This window comes from Passer domesticus, chromosome Z, assembly GCF_036417665.1.
Source record: "Passer domesticus isolate bPasDom1 chromosome Z, bPasDom1.hap1, whole genome shotgun sequence".
NCBI classification, from domain to species: Eukaryota; Metazoa; Chordata; class Aves; order Passeriformes; family Passeridae; genus Passer; species Passer domesticus.
In genome coordinates, this window is record NC_087512.1 from 52,732,528 (window position 1) to 52,753,298 (window position 20,771).

The following is a 20,771-nucleotide window of genomic DNA, read 5'->3' on the forward strand; positions in this document are numbered from 1 at the left end:
ACTGTCTTAGGACCTGACTGATAATGTTCAGCTTTCACAACACAGGGTGAAAGTGTTCATTATTCATTTGGGTGAGTGCTGAACATGAAAAGCTCCTTGGGAACATCCTCTCAGGACAAACATTGATGTGACCAGACCTGTTGCTGTGGGTCTGAGTTTATTTGGTTGTGGCAAACACATTGCTTAGGCTTTGTTGTTGTTTTGTAGCTGAGGACTTGGTTTGTCCCTGCCTTTGCATGTGGGGTAGTTGTATAAATCAGTGTAAAATAAGTGCTACCATTCTGATTTAGAAGCCAGGTGGAGAATTGTGTTTGGGCATTACAATTACAGTACTGTCCGTATTGTGATATTCCCTAAACATTTTGCCGCAGATGCCTGTTCACTACCCTACTGGTAGCCGTGGTAGGTAGAACTGTTGGTCTGGCCCAGCCAAAGTCATTTCCCAGAGAATTGTAAGATTGGATTTGAAAGTTAGATTTTTGAGAAAATGGATCTTGGGGTGATTTTAGCTGTTTCCTAATTTAGGTACTTTTAAAGTTTACTTAAAATCCCATGTTAGGTAAAAGGATGGGTGTGACTACTTCCGCATTTCAGTCATGGGGTGTGAGATGAGCAAACTCTTGAGGCTACAGGCTTAGAAGCTTATAAGAAAAACAGCTCTTATCACAGAGTAGGCTGTGCTGATGTAGACAAATGAAAGTCCATTCATTTTTGTGGGCTTACAATAGCCCAGGGTGCAAAGTATGTTTTCCATTTGGTCACACTATCTGCTGCTCTCATGGCTTGGTTTAAACACAAACACTGGTTCCAGATAATGCCAGTAAGTGGCTTTACCTGATAAGAAACAGGAATGACAAGCTAACTAACTTGCCAGGCTGATATGCTTTTGGACACTTTAGTTTTTAAAAATGTAATAGTTGGCTCAAATTGAATGGACAAATCCGCGTCCATATGGCTGTAAAAGGGAATTAAGTGTGTGCATTCACTTCATTGGAAAAGTTCGGTGCAGTGCACTCAGTCCTGAGAGTGCCTTATCCAATCAAATATAAACAACCAGGGAAACTGGCCATGAATTATATGTTCAAGATTTCTGCCTGTCTAAGGTATTTTTGAGAGGCCCGTTGCCTTGGCGAGCAAGAAGCAGTGATATACTTAAGTTTTTGTAAGGGGGTTAGTGTTTGGACTGTGGTTTTGGAGTCTGTTCTTTTATATTAAAAAATTATATCATACAGAGGTATAAGTTGGTAGAACAATACTGTAGTCAGTAAAAGATACAGCAAGTGGAACATACTTGGAGACAATCATTGCAGTTTCTATAAGTGTGGACAGAAAACTCCCAGTTAACCCACTATGGCCTGACCGCCAGAGGTGACTGGGTGCCTGCAGAATGGTAAGGATATTACCAAACATATCAAAAGGTCACTTCTGGAGGTGTCTATTACTTTTAGATCATCTGACCCTTGGCTCTTTTTCTGGCAGTTGTTTCACTGCTATGATAAGTTCTGGAGCACAAGATTTTATTATTCCATTAAGTGACAAGGACTTTCTGTGACTTAATCGAAAACTGCCTCACAGAGGAATACATGAAGTACTGAGATCAATTCCTTTGTTTGAAAAAGTCATATATTTGCTGATTTCTGCAGAAGACTGGTAAATCTAACTGGTAAGAGAACCAGTTGATGAGCAGACAAAAGGCCTCAGAAAATCTCAAGTATTTGTGTTGAGGTAGGGTCCAGAGACTTTGTATACCAAAGTGGTGGTATGTGAAGTTGAGGGAGATTTTGAAGAAATCCTTTCTCTGAGGCTGAGGGGAAAATTTACCATGCAAAATCTTTTCACAGCCTAAATTAAGACATCACAATTTTGTTTTAAGCAGTCAAAATGGCTTGGGGTTTGTACCACAATATTAACAACATTGTGATGTTGTTGCTTGTGTCCAGAGGATATCGTATTATCTTCAATGAACATGCTCAGAATTTTGTCCAGAGGAGATCTACATCAATAATGATGTTGTTTTGTTGCTCTATTTGACATCTGTTTCTATAGATGGCAATAATTTTGTAAGAAATGTCTGAAGTTGACAATTAGGTAGAAACACAATCTGTGAACTGAAGGGAAATTACAGATTGATATTAACAGCATAGCATGGAAACAGAAATTATAGCACCAGCAGGAACCAAACTGTATTTTCCTCACACCTTTATTCTCATTGTTGACTGAGCAGGGAATTTCCTTCTGTTGACAGTGGCAGAGTATCCCTTTGAGAGCAACAGCATCAGACTTCTCTGTCTTATGTGGAAGAGTAATGAATGCGCTTCATGTTAAATTTTATAGTGCCCTGGTACAACTAGAAATAAGGCTAAGACACAAAGGTGTGATCCTCACACACCTTTAACAAGATGAGCATGCACCAGATAGTTTGTCTGTCATTTTATCTCTCATGCTGCTCTGTAGCTGATTATGCTGAGTAATATTGCAACCATTTATGCTACAGGATTCAACTGTTTTGGGCTTTTTTTTTTTTTCCCCAGGTTCTAAGAACATGAGCCAGATTACAACAAATGGCGAAAATGAAGGAACTACCAAAATTATTGCACCTTCTCCAGTGAAAAGGTATGTAATCCACAGTTTCCTTACAGTTTTTAAGAAGTTGTACAGTGCATTGGATAGAGGAACACATTTAGTAATCCTTAGTATCAGTTTATCCTGCTCTTGAGTTCAGGATCATCTGATCATCTTCTGACAAAAGTCAGAGAGTGTTGCAAAGTATTTGATTTAATAAAACCCTGATCTTCCAATCAATGCGGAACAGGGATTTCAGGCAACACATGGTTTGAAAAACCATAAATCAGCACAAGTTAATGGGAAGGCAGACAGTCTCAGGTTTAAATAGCAAAAAAACAGGTAATGACCCAAAGTGCACTGGTCAGGATAGTGCTGTGAAGTCTTGTTAGCTTCTCCCCTGGGAGCTGTGGGTTGGCTGTCAGAGCCCCAGGTCATGGGCCTTCTGTCTCTGAACAGGGCAAACTTGGGGTGTGTGCCAGGAAGGAGCTGGGCATGGGCTCTCTCCCAGCAGGTTTTTAATCTTGCAGTGATTACCCATTACACTGTTCGAATTGTCGTAAAAATCAGGTAAAAATAATGTTTGTTCCTGATCTGTAGGAGTAGCGAATTGCCAGGGCTCCTCTGGACTTGTGTGTTCTGTTGTGTGTAATTTATCAGAGTTGGAGTGCATATCTCTGGTTATTAAGCATATTTGACAGGAAGAGGTAAGGCTCAAATTCAGAAAGGGGTTTGTATCCCCACCCCTAATTTTAGTTGGAATTTATGTGTCTGAATCAGAAAAAGAGTGAACTTGCAAAAGAGTGAGTCAAAAACACCATACTTAACTTTTGTTTAATTGCCTAGATATCTGTATCTACATGCTTGGCAATCCTGACAGTTGGATTTTTTTCTTGACTGAGTAACCCTTAACTGGGCTTACCTATGCATTCAGGCTGTGGGCTTCACAAACTAGGTATCTGGACTGAACTCTGAAAAAGGATCTAAAATACCTATTGTAAATACTTTGTGGATAGTGTTCTTTATTGCCTAACATTTAGAACAGTTGGCCTCCAGAATAAGAGCTGTGCTAAATTGCTTTCTCATTGTTAGGGAAATTGAATCCACTATTCTAGCCCTTAGAAAATAATGCTAATTGTGTGTTCAAGAAAGTTTATGATTGCCACTTGGTCATGCTGAAGCTAAACCATTAAGTAGAAAACAACACAGAGGTAAAAAAATACATGAAGGGAAGTCACAAAGAGGATGGATCCAGGCTCTTTACAATGGTGCCCAGTGACTGGACCAGGTGGGCACACACTGGAACACAGGAGGTTTCCTCTGAATGTCAGGAAGCAATTTTTCGCTGTCCAGATGACTAAGCACTGGCAAAGGTTGTCCAGAAATGTGGTGGAGTCTCCACCCTTAGAGAAAATTCCACAGGTGTTTGGGAATAGTTCTGGGCAACTGAGTCTGGGTCACCCTGCTGGAGCAGGCAGCTGGACCAATGACAGCCAGAGGACCCTGACAACCCCACCATTGTGTTCTGAGATTTGTTAGGAGAAAGAAAGATATAAAGCAAGGGATACCATTATTCCACGGTGCAGAGACCTTTGTTTTAGGAGGGATGGGAGTGCTTTACTACAGAATTTTTAACAATGAACTGTTAAAAAGAAATGGATAGGCAGGTTTTAGATGAAGAACCAGAATAAGTGGCTCTCAATATGACAGGTTTAAGGTTACTGAGTTTACTTTCTTACCTGCACAGATTAAAAGCAGTTCACAGGGAGATTCTTTACTGAGTCATGTTTTAGACAGTGTTAGTCACTTCCAGAAAAAAAAAAAAAGCTGGAAATTGTTTTTCCATTTAGGATTTGATTTGTTTTTCTCTGTGTCTCTATCTGCAAATGAAACACCTTTTGGGTATGCTAGGCTTTGTGTATGTGAGAGGGAGCACACAAAATTTGTGTAGGACTTACAGTTTGGAAGTTTGCTCCATCCTGTGTAATTCTTGCATTAGTTGTTAGTGATGCTTGTAGAGCATCTTTCAGTAGTGTTCACAAACTGAGTTTTCATATTTAACATCTAATTCACTGTTGAGATCTGTAGTTAATCACTTCTGTATAAGTAGTATAAAATAAATAAATACATATTAAATAAAATCAAATTTATCAAACAATAAAAACATCCCAATGAAATCTCACATGAATTTCAGATCCTAACCCTTTCACATACTTTCAATGAACTCAGTACCTTTTGCAACTGCATTCCTGGAGATACTGCTGGTATTTGAAGAGCTGCCACACTCTAGCTTTTTCTCTGTAAAGTGTGTGTCTGCTCAAATGAATAATGACTTCAGAATTTAATGCAGTAAATTCACCTCCTAGGTACATTTTCTTCCTCCTTTTAAGATTTGAAAACAGTATTCATAGTTGTTTAAGTTCAGCCTAGGTATTCTTGAATAGCACATGTTGTGCAAATCAATTCCTTTTTGCAATATGGGACAGAAATATATTTATTTGAGTTACTTGCTCAGTCTGTAATAAGCACATATTTTTAAGCCTGGGAATAGATTGCATGCACCTATAAGTCAATAATTAATGGGTGCAGTATTAAGAAAATTATTTACCTGATAAAGTGTAATTTAATTTATTTTTCTGCTGACTTACTGTGGCTTTGCATTTTGTTCACTCTGTGAGAATTAAATTATTAACTCAGTGACCTGTAGTAATCAAAGACTGAGGTTAAAAGTGGATTAGTGAGTTAAGTAGCCACAATTCCATCATAAAGCTGAGTCTGTCACCTCCTGCTCAGTGGAAAGAACTCCCAGTTTATATCCTCCTCTCTGTAAGCAACTATAAAGCTTTTATTTTTCCTGCTTGAGTTGCACTTTATAACTATATGGTGTATTAATGAGTGTATGAGGTTGCTGTCAGCAGTGTTTGATGACCTTAGTGGAAATCAATGCGGTTGCCTCATTCTGTCTCAGGTGAACTGCAGAAAAAGAGCTCTAGAGATGGTGCTGCAGGGAAAGCTCTGCCGAGCCGTTGGACAGGGCTGTGCTTCAGCTAGAAGCCACTTCCCAGCATTTGAAGTGGCAATTATCTGGGAACTTTAATAGGTCAGAAGCTGTAAAACCTGACACTGTGGGAATGATAGGAATAAAGGAAGAGTTGGACCATACTGCTTTTTCCCCCCATCCCCATAGGTATGGTGGGAGATTGGTTACAAATGCTGATATGTGTCTCAAGCCAGGTGACTCTCCTGGTACTTTGCCTTGCAGCAGTCAGTGAAGTCAGCTCTTTCACAAAACATTTTTTTCTGGCAAAATAAAACCCAAGGCTTTACTGGGGAGGGTATGAGAAGGATATGCTACTCTGTGAACCTATGAACCTGTGATCTGCCATGCTTTGAATAGTTTTCATCACCCCTGACTTTGTCACTCCGATTATAAAGTATGTACTGTACACCTGGAAAAATGGTAGAGAAGTACGATAAGGATAATCTGAGGTATGTGGTGACTCCCGTACTGGGAGAGATTAAGTAGTCTGTGGTTCTTTCACTTGGAAAAGGGATTAGACAGTTAAAAATGTGTAAAAAAAAATTAAGGGGTGGAGTTTTTGGTTTAGGGAGCCATTGTTCATAGCTGTTTGTTTTTCTTTATTTCTTTCTATAATCACAGAAACAGTCAGGAAAAAGGGATTGAAGTTTTGAACCAGGTGGAAGTTTTGAGATAACATTAAATAATTTTTTATGTCATATCCAGATACTGGAATATACTCCTACTAAGCACTATTTATGACAAAAATTAAAAAATGTTCTAAAGGTATTTAAGTAAACCTATGGAAGAGAAGTTTCATTTAGAGCTTTGTAAAATAAAAAGAAGGTAAGCCTCTGATTCAATAATCTTTTAACTGCATATTATGGAAGACTATGAGATCGAGCAGTATGTTTGCCCTACTGTTAGACTTCTTGCTTAAGTATCTGTTCATGTTTATTTGGAGACAGGATTACCTGTTTTTCTGACTAAGTGCTGACGCAATTATGAGGTTGCAGAGATTATGTTTTTCTCTCTCTCCTTTTTCTTTCTTTTTTCTTTTTTTACTTCTTTTCCTTCTCCTTATGTTTGCTCTTTGTAGGAGAGATTTTTCAACACAGGAGCTCTTTGCCCTCTTTCACATAACAAAGAAGTAACTATATGCCAGGGCAGATCTCTCTAATGACTGTATGGCTTTAAAATTAAATGCTAAGTGGTCAGCATAAAAGAAAATGTAATCTGTGTGCAATATTTTGTTGGATTTTTTAAAAATATATGTATATATGTGTATTTATCTGTACTCTTATTTAGCTTTAAAAAGATGAAAAATGAAAACAGTCCAGAAACACAAAGAAGTAAAACAAGCGCTCCATGGGAGGAAAATGGCCCACAAAGGTAAGGCAAGACTTAATGTCTTGTGTATCATGCAGTAATAAATATCATACCACAGCAGAAGGTTGAAGGTTATTAATATAATATATTAATGTATTATTTGATTCATAATAGATATGTATTGCATGTAAGCAGATAGGTTATTTCCTGGATAAATAAACAGTTAAAAATCAGGAAAGTATGTGTAAGAGGAGGCAGCCAGTGATTGGATGTGAGCAGTGGCTTTTTACAGAGATCTGTTCACAGAACTCTGATATTTAGAATATTTGTCAAAGAACTTGAAAAGGGGATAATAAAGTTTAGTGATGATACAAAATTGTTTAGGATAGTGAGAAATTTGTCTGTGAAGAGTGGCAGAAAGACCCCTAGTGTAAATGATGGGTAGATTCTGTTGAGTCAAAAAATGTAAAGAGAGATACATAAGGACAAAAAAAGTAATCCTTGATTTCTGGTTAATATGAAGTGCTGTGGATATTACGGATAACAAAGAAAACATCAGCTGTGTCACAGTCAGAAAAATAATTAGCAATTATTTGTAAAGCAAGAGAACAGAATCATTATATAAACTGGTGGATCACATTTTGGAATCAGTTCCAATGTTCTTATCTTAGGAAAATAATAGGCTTTGAGAGGAGCAGCAAAGGTGATCAAAAATGCAAAAGGCTCTGCAGTAAATCTGTATAAGGAGAAAAGGCAGAGGCAGAAAGGAATCTTCCTTCAGACTGTAAGAGGCAATTTCAGAGGATGACATAGAATATCAAGAGTCATACTGAGAAAAGAGGAAGTGACCAGGAATCTATTTTTTGAGTAAAAGAACAAAGGATCTTCAGGTGAAGCTATTGAAGGTGGTTTAAAAGGCAGGCAGTAGTGACTTACCATGAGTGGGGGACCCATGGTCCTCCTTAGCAAGGCGGTGAATTCCTGGGGGAAGCTGGTGAGTCATGGAACAAAAATCTTAAAGGGCTTGTGAAGACAGAGGTGCAGCAGCTGGCTCAGTAAATCCCCTGGACTGGGAATGGTGTGGGACTCAGGGAGCACTGGGGAGCTGCCTTCAGGGTTTTGCTTCCTGTAGGTGGTTGTTTACAGCTGCTGTTGGAAACAGGCTACTGAACCAGACAGCACGTAAAGCATAATCCAGAATGGTCCTGCTTTTCTGTGACAATTTAGATCTGTACCTGATGTGTCATTTGGGGTGCCCTGATGATTTACCCCTTGTGCTCCTTCTGTAAACAGCAATAGTTTCAGGAACAGGAACAAAGCAGTGAGCAAATATTCCCTTGCTACAGACCTTTCTTTAGTTATATTTAGAAAAGTGGTATCATCTTGTCACTTTATGTCTCCAGTGTTTCAGTCGCTCTCAGGACAGCAGGAGGCTTGATCTTGCAGGAGCCCAACAATGGTAGAATTGAGTTTTTGCAAAACTGTTAATTCTAAAGCACTATGCAGGTTTAGACACATAAGCAGACTGGATGTTGCACAGAGGCTTTCACAGCTCTTAATAATTTTCATTGAGATGAGCTGTGGGAACTTTTCACCTGTGCAGAGCAGTGCTATAATCAGCTGTCTGCAGAGGCAGATGAAGAAGAATGGATTCAATTTGAAGGCCAGAGGCTTTTAGGAAAGCAGAAAGAAAGCTGGAGATTGGAACATCTCCACATCATTGGTAGAGGTTTGTGTGGATGAACAGAAGAGAAATGGAGATGGAATTGTTTCTTGTTCCCAAGCATCAGCTCTGTGATGAAGACAAATGCCATGACAAAACATGGGAAGTTTTCATACTTACATCCGTAGAAAACATGAAGAATACCTAGCTCTGGGTTGGATACACCATACTAAAGCACAGAAATTTTATTATGGTAAAGGAATGTCAATAAATGAAAATCTATATTTTTTAAGCTTAGAGTTGTTGACCTGGCAATGCTAAGAGGTCTCTCTCATACATTTCAAGGTTCAGTGTGAAAAATTTATTGCTAGAAAGCAGTACTATCTGCATTTACATAGAACTCCCACTAACACTCAGAAAAACACACATAGCGGAATGCTCACCTGTACATGACTGCATCTGTGCGTGCATGAATCTTTTCATTTTTGTGAGCTGAATCTCAGCTGGCCTAACTGCCCTGGAAATTTTAAAGCTGACTCTTTGGTCTTCCTTTTAAATCTCAGTGGACTGTATAATTCTGCCAGTGACCGCAATAAATCACCAAAGTTTCCTTACTCTCGCCGAAGGAACCCATCTGGTGGCAGTGAGAATGAGTCTGGACAGCCAGTTCGAAGGAGGTAAGAGCCTCAAGATTAATGACTGTCAGCTTTTCTGTGTAGAAACTGCTGAGTGCTGGGAAAGGGGCTATTCCAGGGACCAGTAAAAAAACCCCACCTTCTAGTAAATAAGCCACCTGACCAAGAATACCACAGCTCTTTTTGGAAAGGAAGCTTTGGTCAGTTTGTTTGCTTGTGTGCTGTTGTTGGAAAATGATGCTAAAAATGTGAAAAGTTGCATTATTGGCATGGGAAAGATTCTTTTAGTTACTGGAACTCTTTTTGCCAGGTGAATGAAAGCACTGATGGATTTGCTTGCTTGACAATGAGCTTTCAAAACAGTGTTATAAGTACATTTCTTTACTTTAACTGCCCCAAGGATTACATAAATGAGCCATAAAGCTGTCTTCAAAAGTCCTGTATATGAACCACTTGGGAATAGGATGCCAGCAAAAACTGGTGACAATTTCAATTGGTACAAGCTGAATTGAAATAAACTGGGTGGAGATTCTGTGCTGTGTGTCCTTGACCATGTCAAAAAAGCAAATTACAGGGACAGTGCTGAAGCAATAGAGTATTGAGAGACCGTGTGTTTCCTTGGATGATTTGTCCTGCTGAGAAGCTGCTTTCATCACTGGGGCACCCTGCCTGGTGCTGTGATCTGTTATGAAGTATAAACAAACACATATACTGTGCCATATTCATTGCAGTCTTTTTGAACTGCTTTAGGAGCCAGCACCTGAGAGTTACATCTCTTTCTGACAGCTCTGAAATGAGTACCTTGTTTGGCCTTCAAAGCCAGAGCTGGCAAAGGGGTTTCTGACAATGCAGCTATATTGATGAGGAAATCCAATTTGATGTGGAGCTTTTATCCTTGTCAGGTTTCTGAACTGTTTCAGACCTTTTATCTGCCATTAGCTGTCTGGGACAGGAGAGAAGAAACTCACCCATAGTGCATGCTTAGTGGCGTCAAATAAATCAGTGTAACTCTCAGGCAATGGAGTTATGTTTATTTGCTCTGTTGGATAGAGCCCTTGTAGATGCTAACAGCAATGTGTTTCCTGAATTGATTTTGTCACATTTTAACCTCAGCCAGCCAGGCAGCCCCTCACTCACTCCCCTGCCAGCAGCATCAGGGAGAGAATCAGAAGGGTAGGAGAGAGGAACCTTGTCAGTTAGAAACACAGCAAAAGCCACGCACCCAAGCAAAGCAAAGCAAGGAATGAATTTCCTGCTTCCCATTGTCGAGCAGGTGTGCAGCCATTTCCAGCAGAGCACAGCCCATCACACAAGGGTGACTTGAGAGGACAAACATCACCAGCCCAAACATCCCCTCCTTCCCCCGCTTTATACACTGAGCCTGATGTCACATGGTCTGGAATATCCCTTTGGTCAGCTGGGGTCACCTGTCCTGACTGTGTCCCCTCCCAGCATCCCACATACCCCCAGCCTCTTCCCCAGTGTGGCCTTGGCTCTGTGCAGTCGCTGCTCAGCAATAACAAAAGCTTATCTATATTATCAACCCTGTGTTCAGCACAACCCCAAAACACAGCCCCATGCCTGCCAGTGTGAAGAAAACTAACTCTACTGCAGACAAAACCAGCACAGGTTTTCTGGTGCATCTTAGTTGTCAGAAGGGCTCTTTTGGTTTTGTAAAAACAAAAGAGTAGAGATGTACAGTGCAAAGCTCTCTCATATCAAGAAATAAAAGTGCACTGTGCAGCAGGAAATTTGCATTGGGCTGATCTAGTCAGTGGACAGATGGTCATGCCAATAGCAAGTTTTCTCTTGAGCTACCACATGAACAAGATGTTTTTAAAAGTCTTATCTCATGTGTGAGACTATGAAGACTGACAATAGTAGGTAGATTTTAACTTAATTATGCCTTCCTGAGTCTTGGTTTTATTATTTTTCAACCTGGTAATAATAATAATAGCTGTGCTGTTAATTCATCCTTTACTGGAGTTAAGAAGAAACCACCAGCCTCTTCTATGTTGGAAACAGTAGGATACTCTAAAAGGCAGCATGCTCTGCTTAATTTTGCAAGTCAGGGGTTTGCAGTGAGAGCTTGAATGGAACCATGCTTTCAAAGCTTATTGTAAAGGTGTCCTGAAGGGTTTAAAACAAGCACGTGCCCTATTTTCTCTACCTGACGTCGTACTGGAAAAAGAAAAATCCATTAAAAAACTAAAACGCTTTGGGTTTTTTTATGGGTAGTTTTGTGTATTTGTATTAAGTAACTCTATGACACTTCATTAAAACTTCCTTATTGTCACAGGAAAAATCAAAACAGTGGTGAAGATTCAGATTTAAAGCAAAGGAGAAGGTAAATATGTGATCTATAGCAGCTATGAAATGAAAGTGAAGGTACTAGTAATATTTTGGTTCACTGCATTCCTTTCTTTCCTTCCTTTTCCCTCATCTTCCTGAATGTATAAAAGGTTTGTTTTATTTTTTCTTATATTTTCCTAAAATGCTCTGTGGCATAGCCTCATCACAGCAGAGTCTTGCAGCACATTGTTACTACTCCATGTTAGAAGCAGCTTGTGAAAATTACCTAAGGGTTTATTGGCAACTTGAAAGTCAGTTCCAGAACCTTTAGCTTTTGGATTTTGGATCTGCAGATTTGTTTTTACTTCTCCAACCTCTCTACCCACTTTTAATTAATCTGTTTTGCAAACAAGTGTTTGCAGGACACTGTGTCTGGCAGGACAATTCATCTCAGTGCTATCATCTGAGATGAATTGTCCTGCCAGAGGTAAGTGCAAAGACATATGTAACACCTGACAGTCTTTTTGCTGTCTTGTACATTTTTTGTCAAATTTTTCTTAAGCTTCTCCTCCCTGCCCCCATCTTCCATTTCAGACTTGACTAGTTATCACATTTCAAATAAAATGCAGGTGTGAATTTGGGTGTGATCTTCAACAACCTCAGCTTTTGACAGATTTTTGCCACATCTGCTTGTCATGACTCTGTTTAATGCTCCTCCTGTGCTCCTGCTTGGGCTGCTGGAATAAGGAGACAATGGAATACATTTCAATGTCAGAGGCCCTGGAGCTTGGGAAGGCGAGGAGGCACTCCCAGGATCTGAATCACTGCAGAAGCACAGGAAAGGAGCTCTGGCAGAGATACAAACATCTCGGGACAATCACAGGAAGCCAGAGAAAGTGCTCATGTACTTTGTACTTACTATAAGATAACACAATATTTTTTTGAAGTATGCTAACATTACAAGCTGCCAGTGGTAGTCCTGTGATAGATGTCCAGCACATAAAACTGGGAAGATTTAGTTAAGCATCTCAGGTGGAAAGCCTCAGTGCTCAGAAGGGACCTCTTACCACATGTTTGTTATTGCACATGGCAAAAGACCTTCTCCACTTCCTCACAGTTTGGCTATTCTCCTCTCATTTTAACCAGAATGTGAGCTTTCCTCAGCCCTCCAGGCCCTCTCCTTGGCAGTATTTGTTGTGTCTCTTGTAAACTGATTGACTTCTTTCTGGCTGGAAGTGTGAAAAACCAGTATTGTTCAAATGACTTATTGATGTCGATATTAGTGGTATATTTATTGAATATCTGATAAGACTGGCCAGGGGAAAGGTATACTTCTGGCTGTGTAAGGTCTGCTGTCATTCTAGAGCAGTTATTGCTCTTCACTCTTCCATTGTGCTTGGGTGACTCTTTTTGACACCATCTTTTAATCTTCCTTCTTCCTTTGGGGTTACAGTTTTCTGTATTAACACACATATTTTTTATTCCCGCTTTGAACTTCACCCAGAAAAGTGTGTTTTTAGCTGGCAGCATGGATACCCTGGCTTTAAATTATGAACATGAAGTTTGGGGATTGGGATGTCACTGAAACTGTGGGAACTACAGTTTTAGCATTAGAGAATTAGAGTATTAGTATTAGAGAATCAAGGCATTACTTCATTCTGGCTAGGATGTTGTTCTGACCAGTATGTGCAACAGAAATAATTTCATCCTCATGGGTGTGGCCTGGATGTGCAGAAGAAATAATTCCACACATACACTTTACCGGATTTTTCACTGACTTTATACAGTGAAAACCCATAGAGATTCATTGGTTCAATGTTCATTGGCTCCGAGTTATGTAGTTCTCAGTATCTGGTTTTCTATTGGATATGAATTTGTTTGCCTCCAATGCTAATATGGTCCTCATTCCTATCTTTCCTTTCCCAGACCAGGTGTCTCCAACCATGCCAGGGTTGCTGTTTAGAGTTGATGGTCACTAACGGTCGTTGTCTTTTGTCTTTCTTCTGTGCTACTCCCAGACTGTTTAGATGGTAAATTCATCAGACCTTCCCTGGTGGAACAATGTCCTGAAAAAAACATCAATTCTCTTCCTCCAGGGCAGAGGCAAACAAACCTCACTAAAGCTATAAAATAAAATTTAAAAAACCAAAAAAACAAAAAACAAACAAGCAAACAAAAAACCCTTAGTATCTTTTCCAACAGGGAGAAGCTCCTTCTCTGTGGGAAATTTCACTTTGCCAGATTTATTCCCTTCAGGCGAGCTGCGTTGAACTGATTTTCCTAGGCTTTAGCTGTCCTATTATTCTAAGACATATTTGTTTGAATGGGAGCTATTTGAGCTGATATCTCCTAACTTAGAAGAGAGGCGAGAACAGATGCCATAGACCACGGGATTTAAAGGCTCAGCAATTTGTTGGAGGCAATTATAATTCCCTGGTATTATGGAGAATTTCATGAGAATTTCACGAGGCTCTCATGAATGTCAGAATGACGTCTGTAACAGTGTCTTGGTTATTTAGTCCTAGTCCTCTAGTCCTTTGGTCAGGTGTTCCTGGCCAGATAGAACAGCTCCATGCTGCATCTGTGGTGCTCCTTGGGAACAATCTCTCATCCTGTTTGGACTCTTCTTCCTGAACCCTTACAACTTGCAGTGGGCAGGTGCTAGTCAGGAACTTCCTACCTTGTCATTAAATGCTTCCCCTTACCTGTTACTTACTCCTAAGGAACTCCTTTCCCTCCTTGGCTTGTTTGAGGTGTAGTTTAACAAATCTGTCCTCTTAGAAATGTCAGCTATCACAGAGCAAAAAAAAAGCCGTGAGGCATAAGAAAATATGTATCTCTACCAGCATCATCAGGAGTTATCCCCTTATAGCTCCTATTTCATGGCCAGAGACCTCAGAAGAAAGATTCTGTTTTCCGTTGAAGCAAAACCATCACTGATTCCAACTCCAGACAGCCTAAATCTGCGTAGACCAGCTCCTGTTAATATCAGTCAGCTTTCCTCATTAATCAGATGGGCTGTCAGTGTATCGGAGAAACACATCTGTCTTTGGGGGCTTTCATGGAATCACAGAAATATTCAGGTTGGGAAGGACCTTTTTCAGATCATCAAATCCGACCATTCCCAAGCCACCCTCACACTGAAGAACAAATGATCCAAAACAGATTTTGATGAGAGTTCCAGTTTTAGCCAGTGGTAGAGTGGCAGAGTCCTGGATTCTAGGACCAAAGCCCTGACAGCTGGCTTGTGTGCTCCAAAATGCAGTCACAGATTTAAGGGTCTCAGGTAGTAGAGAGGAGTTTGCCTGGAGGTAATGCAGCCTTCTTTTTTCCATAAAGAGCAGCAGAATCCTAGTGCTACTGGTGTTTCTTCCATGCTGCCTAACATTCCCTTCAGACAAGCTGATTTTTCTAGACTTTAGCTGTCCTGTTCTTCTAACACATTTTTGTTTGAGTGGGAGACATTTGAACTAATGATTTTCTAATTTACGATAGAGAGGAGAACATACTCCATAGACTGAGGGCTTAGGAACTTACAGGATGGGAGCTGAGGGGAATAGAATATATAGATCTGTGAGTATTTTGTTTTGCCTGCAAACCCAGAATTCTGTATAGTTTCTGCTGGGTGTACCAGAATTTGCAAGAAGAAAAGAGCCATACAGGTTAGAGATGAAACATTTCATGCTTCCAAGAAACAAATTGATGTAGCATTCACAAAAAGAATGCTGAATCACAAAATAATACACATTTAAAAAAATAAATGAAAGAGTGAAATTATTCAAAATGAAAATAGCACTCACCTCATACTACACTCTGGGTGCACTACTTTTGAAGCAGTTCTTCCCAATCAATTAATAAGAAAAAGATAATATTACTTGCAGGTGTAGACAAGCACACCAGAGTCTTTTAATTCTGATTTTCTGACTAATGTCTTTACAGTGTTGTTCTTTCCTCATTTAGCACTGCAATAATTTTGGTCTTAGTAGATAAATATGTCCTTTGCTGCTTTTCTCTTCTCCAGGTCACGGTCCCGTTGTAACACCAGCAGTGGCAGTGAATCTGAAAATTCCAACAGAGAGCATCGGAAGAAGAGAAACAGGTGACAATACATTAAATATTTTAGACAGGAAGATATGAAACATACAAATGGAGATGGACTTTTCTCAGATAAACCTAGTCAGAAGGGATCTAACATATTTTATGTGTATAGAGTCCTCCTGAGGCAGCTTAAGACCCTTTTCTGAATAAGAAGTGTGATAATTGCCAGAATACCTCATTATAGTTGTATGCAATGAATGCCTGCTCTCCTGTTCCTTGAGAAGAGCTCAGTAATGAACCACAAGATCAAGTACAGGACACATTTACAAAAGACATGCAGTATAAATGCAAATAACGTGAATAATATCTTGATAATGATATTCTCAGCATATACTTTGCCTCACAAATTCAAGTGCAGATTTTTTCAAGCAGAAAATAAGCTGTTGAGAAGTAAAAAATATTTTTAGTGGATATGAATCTCAATGCTGTTTTTAAATTCATGTACCTAATTGTATAAAGATTCTGTTTTCCAAAATGTCAGGTGTGGGCCGAACCCAAAAGGTGTACAGCATCAAGTTTTAGGATAGCAATAGTTCATATCAGGTGATGCTAACAAGCCCTGTATTATATATTCTATTTTTCTTGTTGCTGATATGAAAAAGATGGTGTAATTACTGATTTCCTATAAATTCCCTTCAAAGCTGTGTATTTTATGTTGCACTGGATATCACAACATCCTGGAGGTATTTCTGAAAATATACATTTTAAAAGCACATAGAATTTCCTCATATTGCATAAACACAGTGCAAAAGAAATGTTACTAGACAAAAGAGGAACTGCTCAAAGGCAAAGTTTCTAAATTACTGTCTGCATGAGCTGCCATAATTTCTTTATGTCTTATATTTAGTGATAAATGATTTCCAGATCTCAGAAATAATTGCATGCTAGATAGTGCAGCAGGAGTATGCAGTATAATTACATTTTCAGCATGACTTGCAGTAGTTAGAGAAATGTTAAAAAATCATTGTGACACTCACATGGGATGGCATGAAGCACATCTGAGACATGAGATTTCTTTGAAGCTTACCTAAATTAGAGCACAGTCTTGTAGGGTACTTGGCTAACAATAACCTAGTGTGCATGGAAGGTTTGTTTTCCAGCTGAAGTTTAAATGACATGCAGTCAGTGTAGTTTCAGTGATCAGCAGTAAATGGTATTTTGTATCCCTTTCTCCCAGAACACTCTTGCCAGATTTTTTTCCTCTTGTAAAACTCCTTTTGCAGGGAGCTCCACAAGCAAGTGAAAGAAATTAGAGACTGACCACAGGAATGTTTTTAAGAACTCCTCGTAATATAAAGACTGAATTGTAAGAAGGATTAAGTACTGCTCGTCATTTTTTGAAGAATGAAAGGGCCTTTACCTACACTTCCTCACTTCATGGAAAAAAAAAATTAAAAATAGAAAGCAAAAAAAAATTTTTTTTGGTTGTTTCTAAGCTTTTCACGTTTTCAGAAATGGAAGATACAATGAAGATGTTAATGTTTCAGCATCTCTTGATCTTAGGTGATCACTTGAAATCTGACCAGGAAAAAAAATCATTATCAGTGTTAGATTAAACAAATGAGCTGGAAGTCTGAGACGTGTTCCTTGTGAGCAGGTGCAGGAAAGCAACCAGTTATAATGAATTTCTGCATTTTGTTAGCAGCCATAGCAGGAACATAAGCTGGAAGGTCAGAGGCACTGAGTAGCTCTCCTGTTTTCAGAGATGAGCCAGCCAGGGTTAAATAGGACATTATAATGAGACTTGCAACTGCTGTTAGCCAAATTTCTGCTGTTGCATGATCAGGTCCCTGACACAACCAGAAACAAAAGTGTTTAATTTTATTGAAAAAAAATAGTGACTATTCACATTAACCGAAGAAGTCTGCTTCTGGTCACAGTAGAGTAGAATATATTGCTCACATGACAAGAGATCATTGTGAACTATTAGCCAGAAGAAAACAAATTATCAGAGAAAACCAGAAATGTGGATGAGAGCTTCTGAAGGTAGAAAACTAGAAAAACCTTGGGGAAAATTTTTTTACCTGATCTCAGCCTTTGAGGTTTCACTCCATTATATAAATATTTTCTCATAAGCAGATGTTCATATGAAAGTGAAAAAGAACCTGTGATGAGCATATTTCAATCACAGAAGAAATGCATTTGCGTTTTCAATCCTGCGGTCAACATTTATTATGTAGATAAAAATAGATTAAAGGAGCAGACAGTGTGTACTGAAACATACTTTCCTTCCTGGCTACACTTAGAAGATGCATCTGATTAGAATCAGAGAATGACTGAATGGTTGAAACTGGCAGGGACCTCTGAGTGCCACCTGGTCCAACCACTACTCCAGCAGGGCCACCAAGATCTGGCAGCCCAGGATCACTCCCACATAGCTTTTCAGTATCTCCAAGGATGGAGATGCCACCACATCTCTGGGTAGCCTGTGCCAGTGCTCAGTGAAAAGTTTGAAAGGAAAACTGTAATGGGCTTTCAGTACAAGGGCAACAGTTTTTATTCAAAAGTACCTTTAAACACAAATTTAGGATTTGAACTAAATTTCTTTCAGCATGTTTTTGGTCACTTCTGTCACTAAAACCCTAAAAAATTTGCCCCAAAATTATTAGAATTTGAACAATGCATTCAAATAATGTAGAGATTGTGGTACCTTGGTCATCTTTTACCTTGATAAATGTGAGCATATTACCTTTCTTTGCAACTGCAAAATGTATGTTCTTCATGTCTCTATCTAGTAAGTTCTGCTGTGGTGCAACAGTACTCTGATTTTGCTGATACTACTTGTTTTAATAGCTGCAATGCTAACTTTATATATTTAGATTTTCAGTATTTTTGTGGAAGTGACTGCTGTGTGTGGGAGGCAGTTGGTGGTGTCTATACCATATGGGATGATTGCTGTTTGCACAAATTGGATTATTTGGGATGAAAATCACAATTCATTACTTGTTGCTGTGTGTGTGTCTTTCTACTAAATCCTTAGATAGAAGTTTATGTTAATACCTGTCAGCAGATTACAGATTTTAAAAGATTTGCTTAGAAATCAAAACCTGAGGTTGCAGTCTTCTCCAGATGCTTCATACCATTTGGTAGGGTTGTGTCTGTTTACAGTAGATGGGGATTGAGCTCAAAATTCATTATGCATGTGAGAGAAGATCTGATTAAAGGAAAAGCAGAAGCCTGTGTAGCTGGTTTAGCCTGATACAATTCAAAACTCAAAGAGAAAAAGTACATCTGAAGTGAAAAGCAACAACAAAATACTTTGCATTGCCTAGGTCTCCAGTGTAATCCTTTTATCTCTGTTGGCTTCTTTGTTTGTTGTACCTGTCAGTTTTCCCCTCTGGTTTCTGCAGTATCCCAGTCATGCCATCTGATCAGACAATCCACACTTGGGAGATATTTTCCAGGGATGTTTTGAAATCCCTGCTGAATTTTAAAATCACTGTTGTGACCAAGCATATCCATTTGCTCCACCACCTTAGCACTTCATCCCAGCAGTGATATGTGCAACCTCAAAACTGTGCGAAGCATCTGTGGAACTTTGGTCAAGCGCTGCTGCCTGGAGGGCTGTGGCATTGTGGAACTACTGCAGCCTTCTAACAAATGTGCTGAGTTGACAGGATTTTGATATTTGGCTCAATCAGTAATGCATTCCATTAATGAATAATTTATTTTAAACAAACCAGCTTAAAAAAAGAGAAGGAATAAAAGGCCTAGCATGTAATTGAGATCTACACAAGCCATGACAGGGACCAAACCCTCAGGGGATGGTGGGGAAGAAGTGCCATGGAGATCTGCATGCATCCTGAGCTTTGTTGCAAGTTAGGATGAAAGGATGATTCTTCTGAGTGGGGACTCACCGAGTGGGTTTTCCTTGGATCCTAGGAAGGTGCATACTGAAGTAAAGTGCATGTGAAAGTTGTAGTAGTAGATGTAGCATGATGTGTGTCTCCCATTTCGTGCAGATGAGGTAGAGGGGAATATGCAAACAGGGAAAAAATTCCAGATGTTTGGCTTGGACTGGGAAGAAGAATGCAAGTTGTGTGTCTGTTCTTAAAGGCATGGATTGTTACATTTTTGGCTCATGCTGTTTCTAAATAAGAAATCAGCGAGTTTTCTTTAATATAGTTTTTACACTTTAATGCAGTTGGGAGCATTAGTTAACATTTAGCAAGATTTAGAAAGGTTAAGTACAGCATTGTAGGAGTTGGATTTTTTGGGGAGTGGGGCTGGAAATGCCCCATTGCTTCTCAGAGCATCCTGCCCTCAGACTAAAGTCTTGGTACCTCTTTCACAGATTGCGGCAGGAGAATGATATGGTTGACTCGGCTCCTCAGTGGGAAGCTGTGCTGCGGCGGCAGAAGGGGAAAACCCAGGCAGACCCAAACTACCGGCGATCCAGGCACAGATCTCGATCGTATGTAACCCTTGCATCCTTTGATGTGTAAATTTAGGCTGTTGAATCGTGTTAAAGAGCAGGAGGAATATCTCCAGTGTGGCCGTGGCCCTCAGCTGCTGGAGCAGAGATTTTCACGTGGCATACTCCCACATTAGCAGATTTGTCTTTGTGATCAAATTGCCTTTGTTTAGTGATTTGAATTTTAGGGCACAAATAATGCAGAGAGGGCTTTGTAACAAGGTGCTGAGAAACTCTGTCCATCACCTGGGAAGAAGTCCAGGATGGCTCTGTGGCTCATTGAACATTAGTTCTGTAATGAGTACAGTGATTCCTCTTTTCTGGGCAGCACATCTGTGGAAGCATTGAGATTTTATTTGATAGCTGCAAAGATTTTTATGGAATACATGCACACCTGTTTAACCACATAATATCTGCAGTGGTGTTCCAGATGAAAGTGGCTGCTTATGTTTCCACGTCAAATTATCCCTGACAAGCAGCGGTCAGTGGTATATTGCATCCCATTGTCAGGATTTCCACTGCTTACAGCCTGTTCTGACATGGTGAAGTTATCAGCTTTTGAAATTAATTTTCTCAAGCTAATAAAAATGTTGGTTTCCTTTCATTTACGTTTTTCTTCTAAAATGGCCTGGTTTTGGGGCATAGACACACTGGTATCACTGAAATCATAGTCAGCATTGAAGCTTTCAGCATTAAAATCCACTTGAGTTCTATTTTCAGCTGCCCATGTTGCTAGAACTCATTGCTGTCTCCAGTTTT

General features: G+C 39.5%; 1 protein-coding gene across 2 annotated transcripts in view; it reads left to right on the plus strand.

Annotated features, from left to right (window-relative positions):
- The window catches only part of EPB41L4A (erythrocyte membrane protein band 4.1 like 4A), a 126,812-nt gene that overhangs the window by 93,528 nt on the left and 12,513 nt on the right, over positions 1-20,771 (plus strand). The window contains exons 13-18 of one of the 2 annotated variants that reach the window (XM_064405583.1): positions 2,532-2,613; positions 6,890-6,973; positions 9,137-9,250; positions 11,508-11,555; positions 15,522-15,599; positions 19,893-20,012. In XM_064405583.1, the coding sequence (XP_064261653.1) occupies positions 2,532-2,613; positions 6,890-6,973; positions 9,137-9,250; positions 11,508-11,555; positions 15,522-15,599; positions 19,893-20,012 (526 nt within the window). The remainder of the gene's footprint in view (positions 1-2,531; positions 2,614-6,889; positions 6,974-9,136; positions 9,251-11,507; positions 11,556-15,521; positions 15,600-19,892; positions 20,013-20,771) is intronic. The other variant, XM_064405584.1, reaches the window with a different exon arrangement.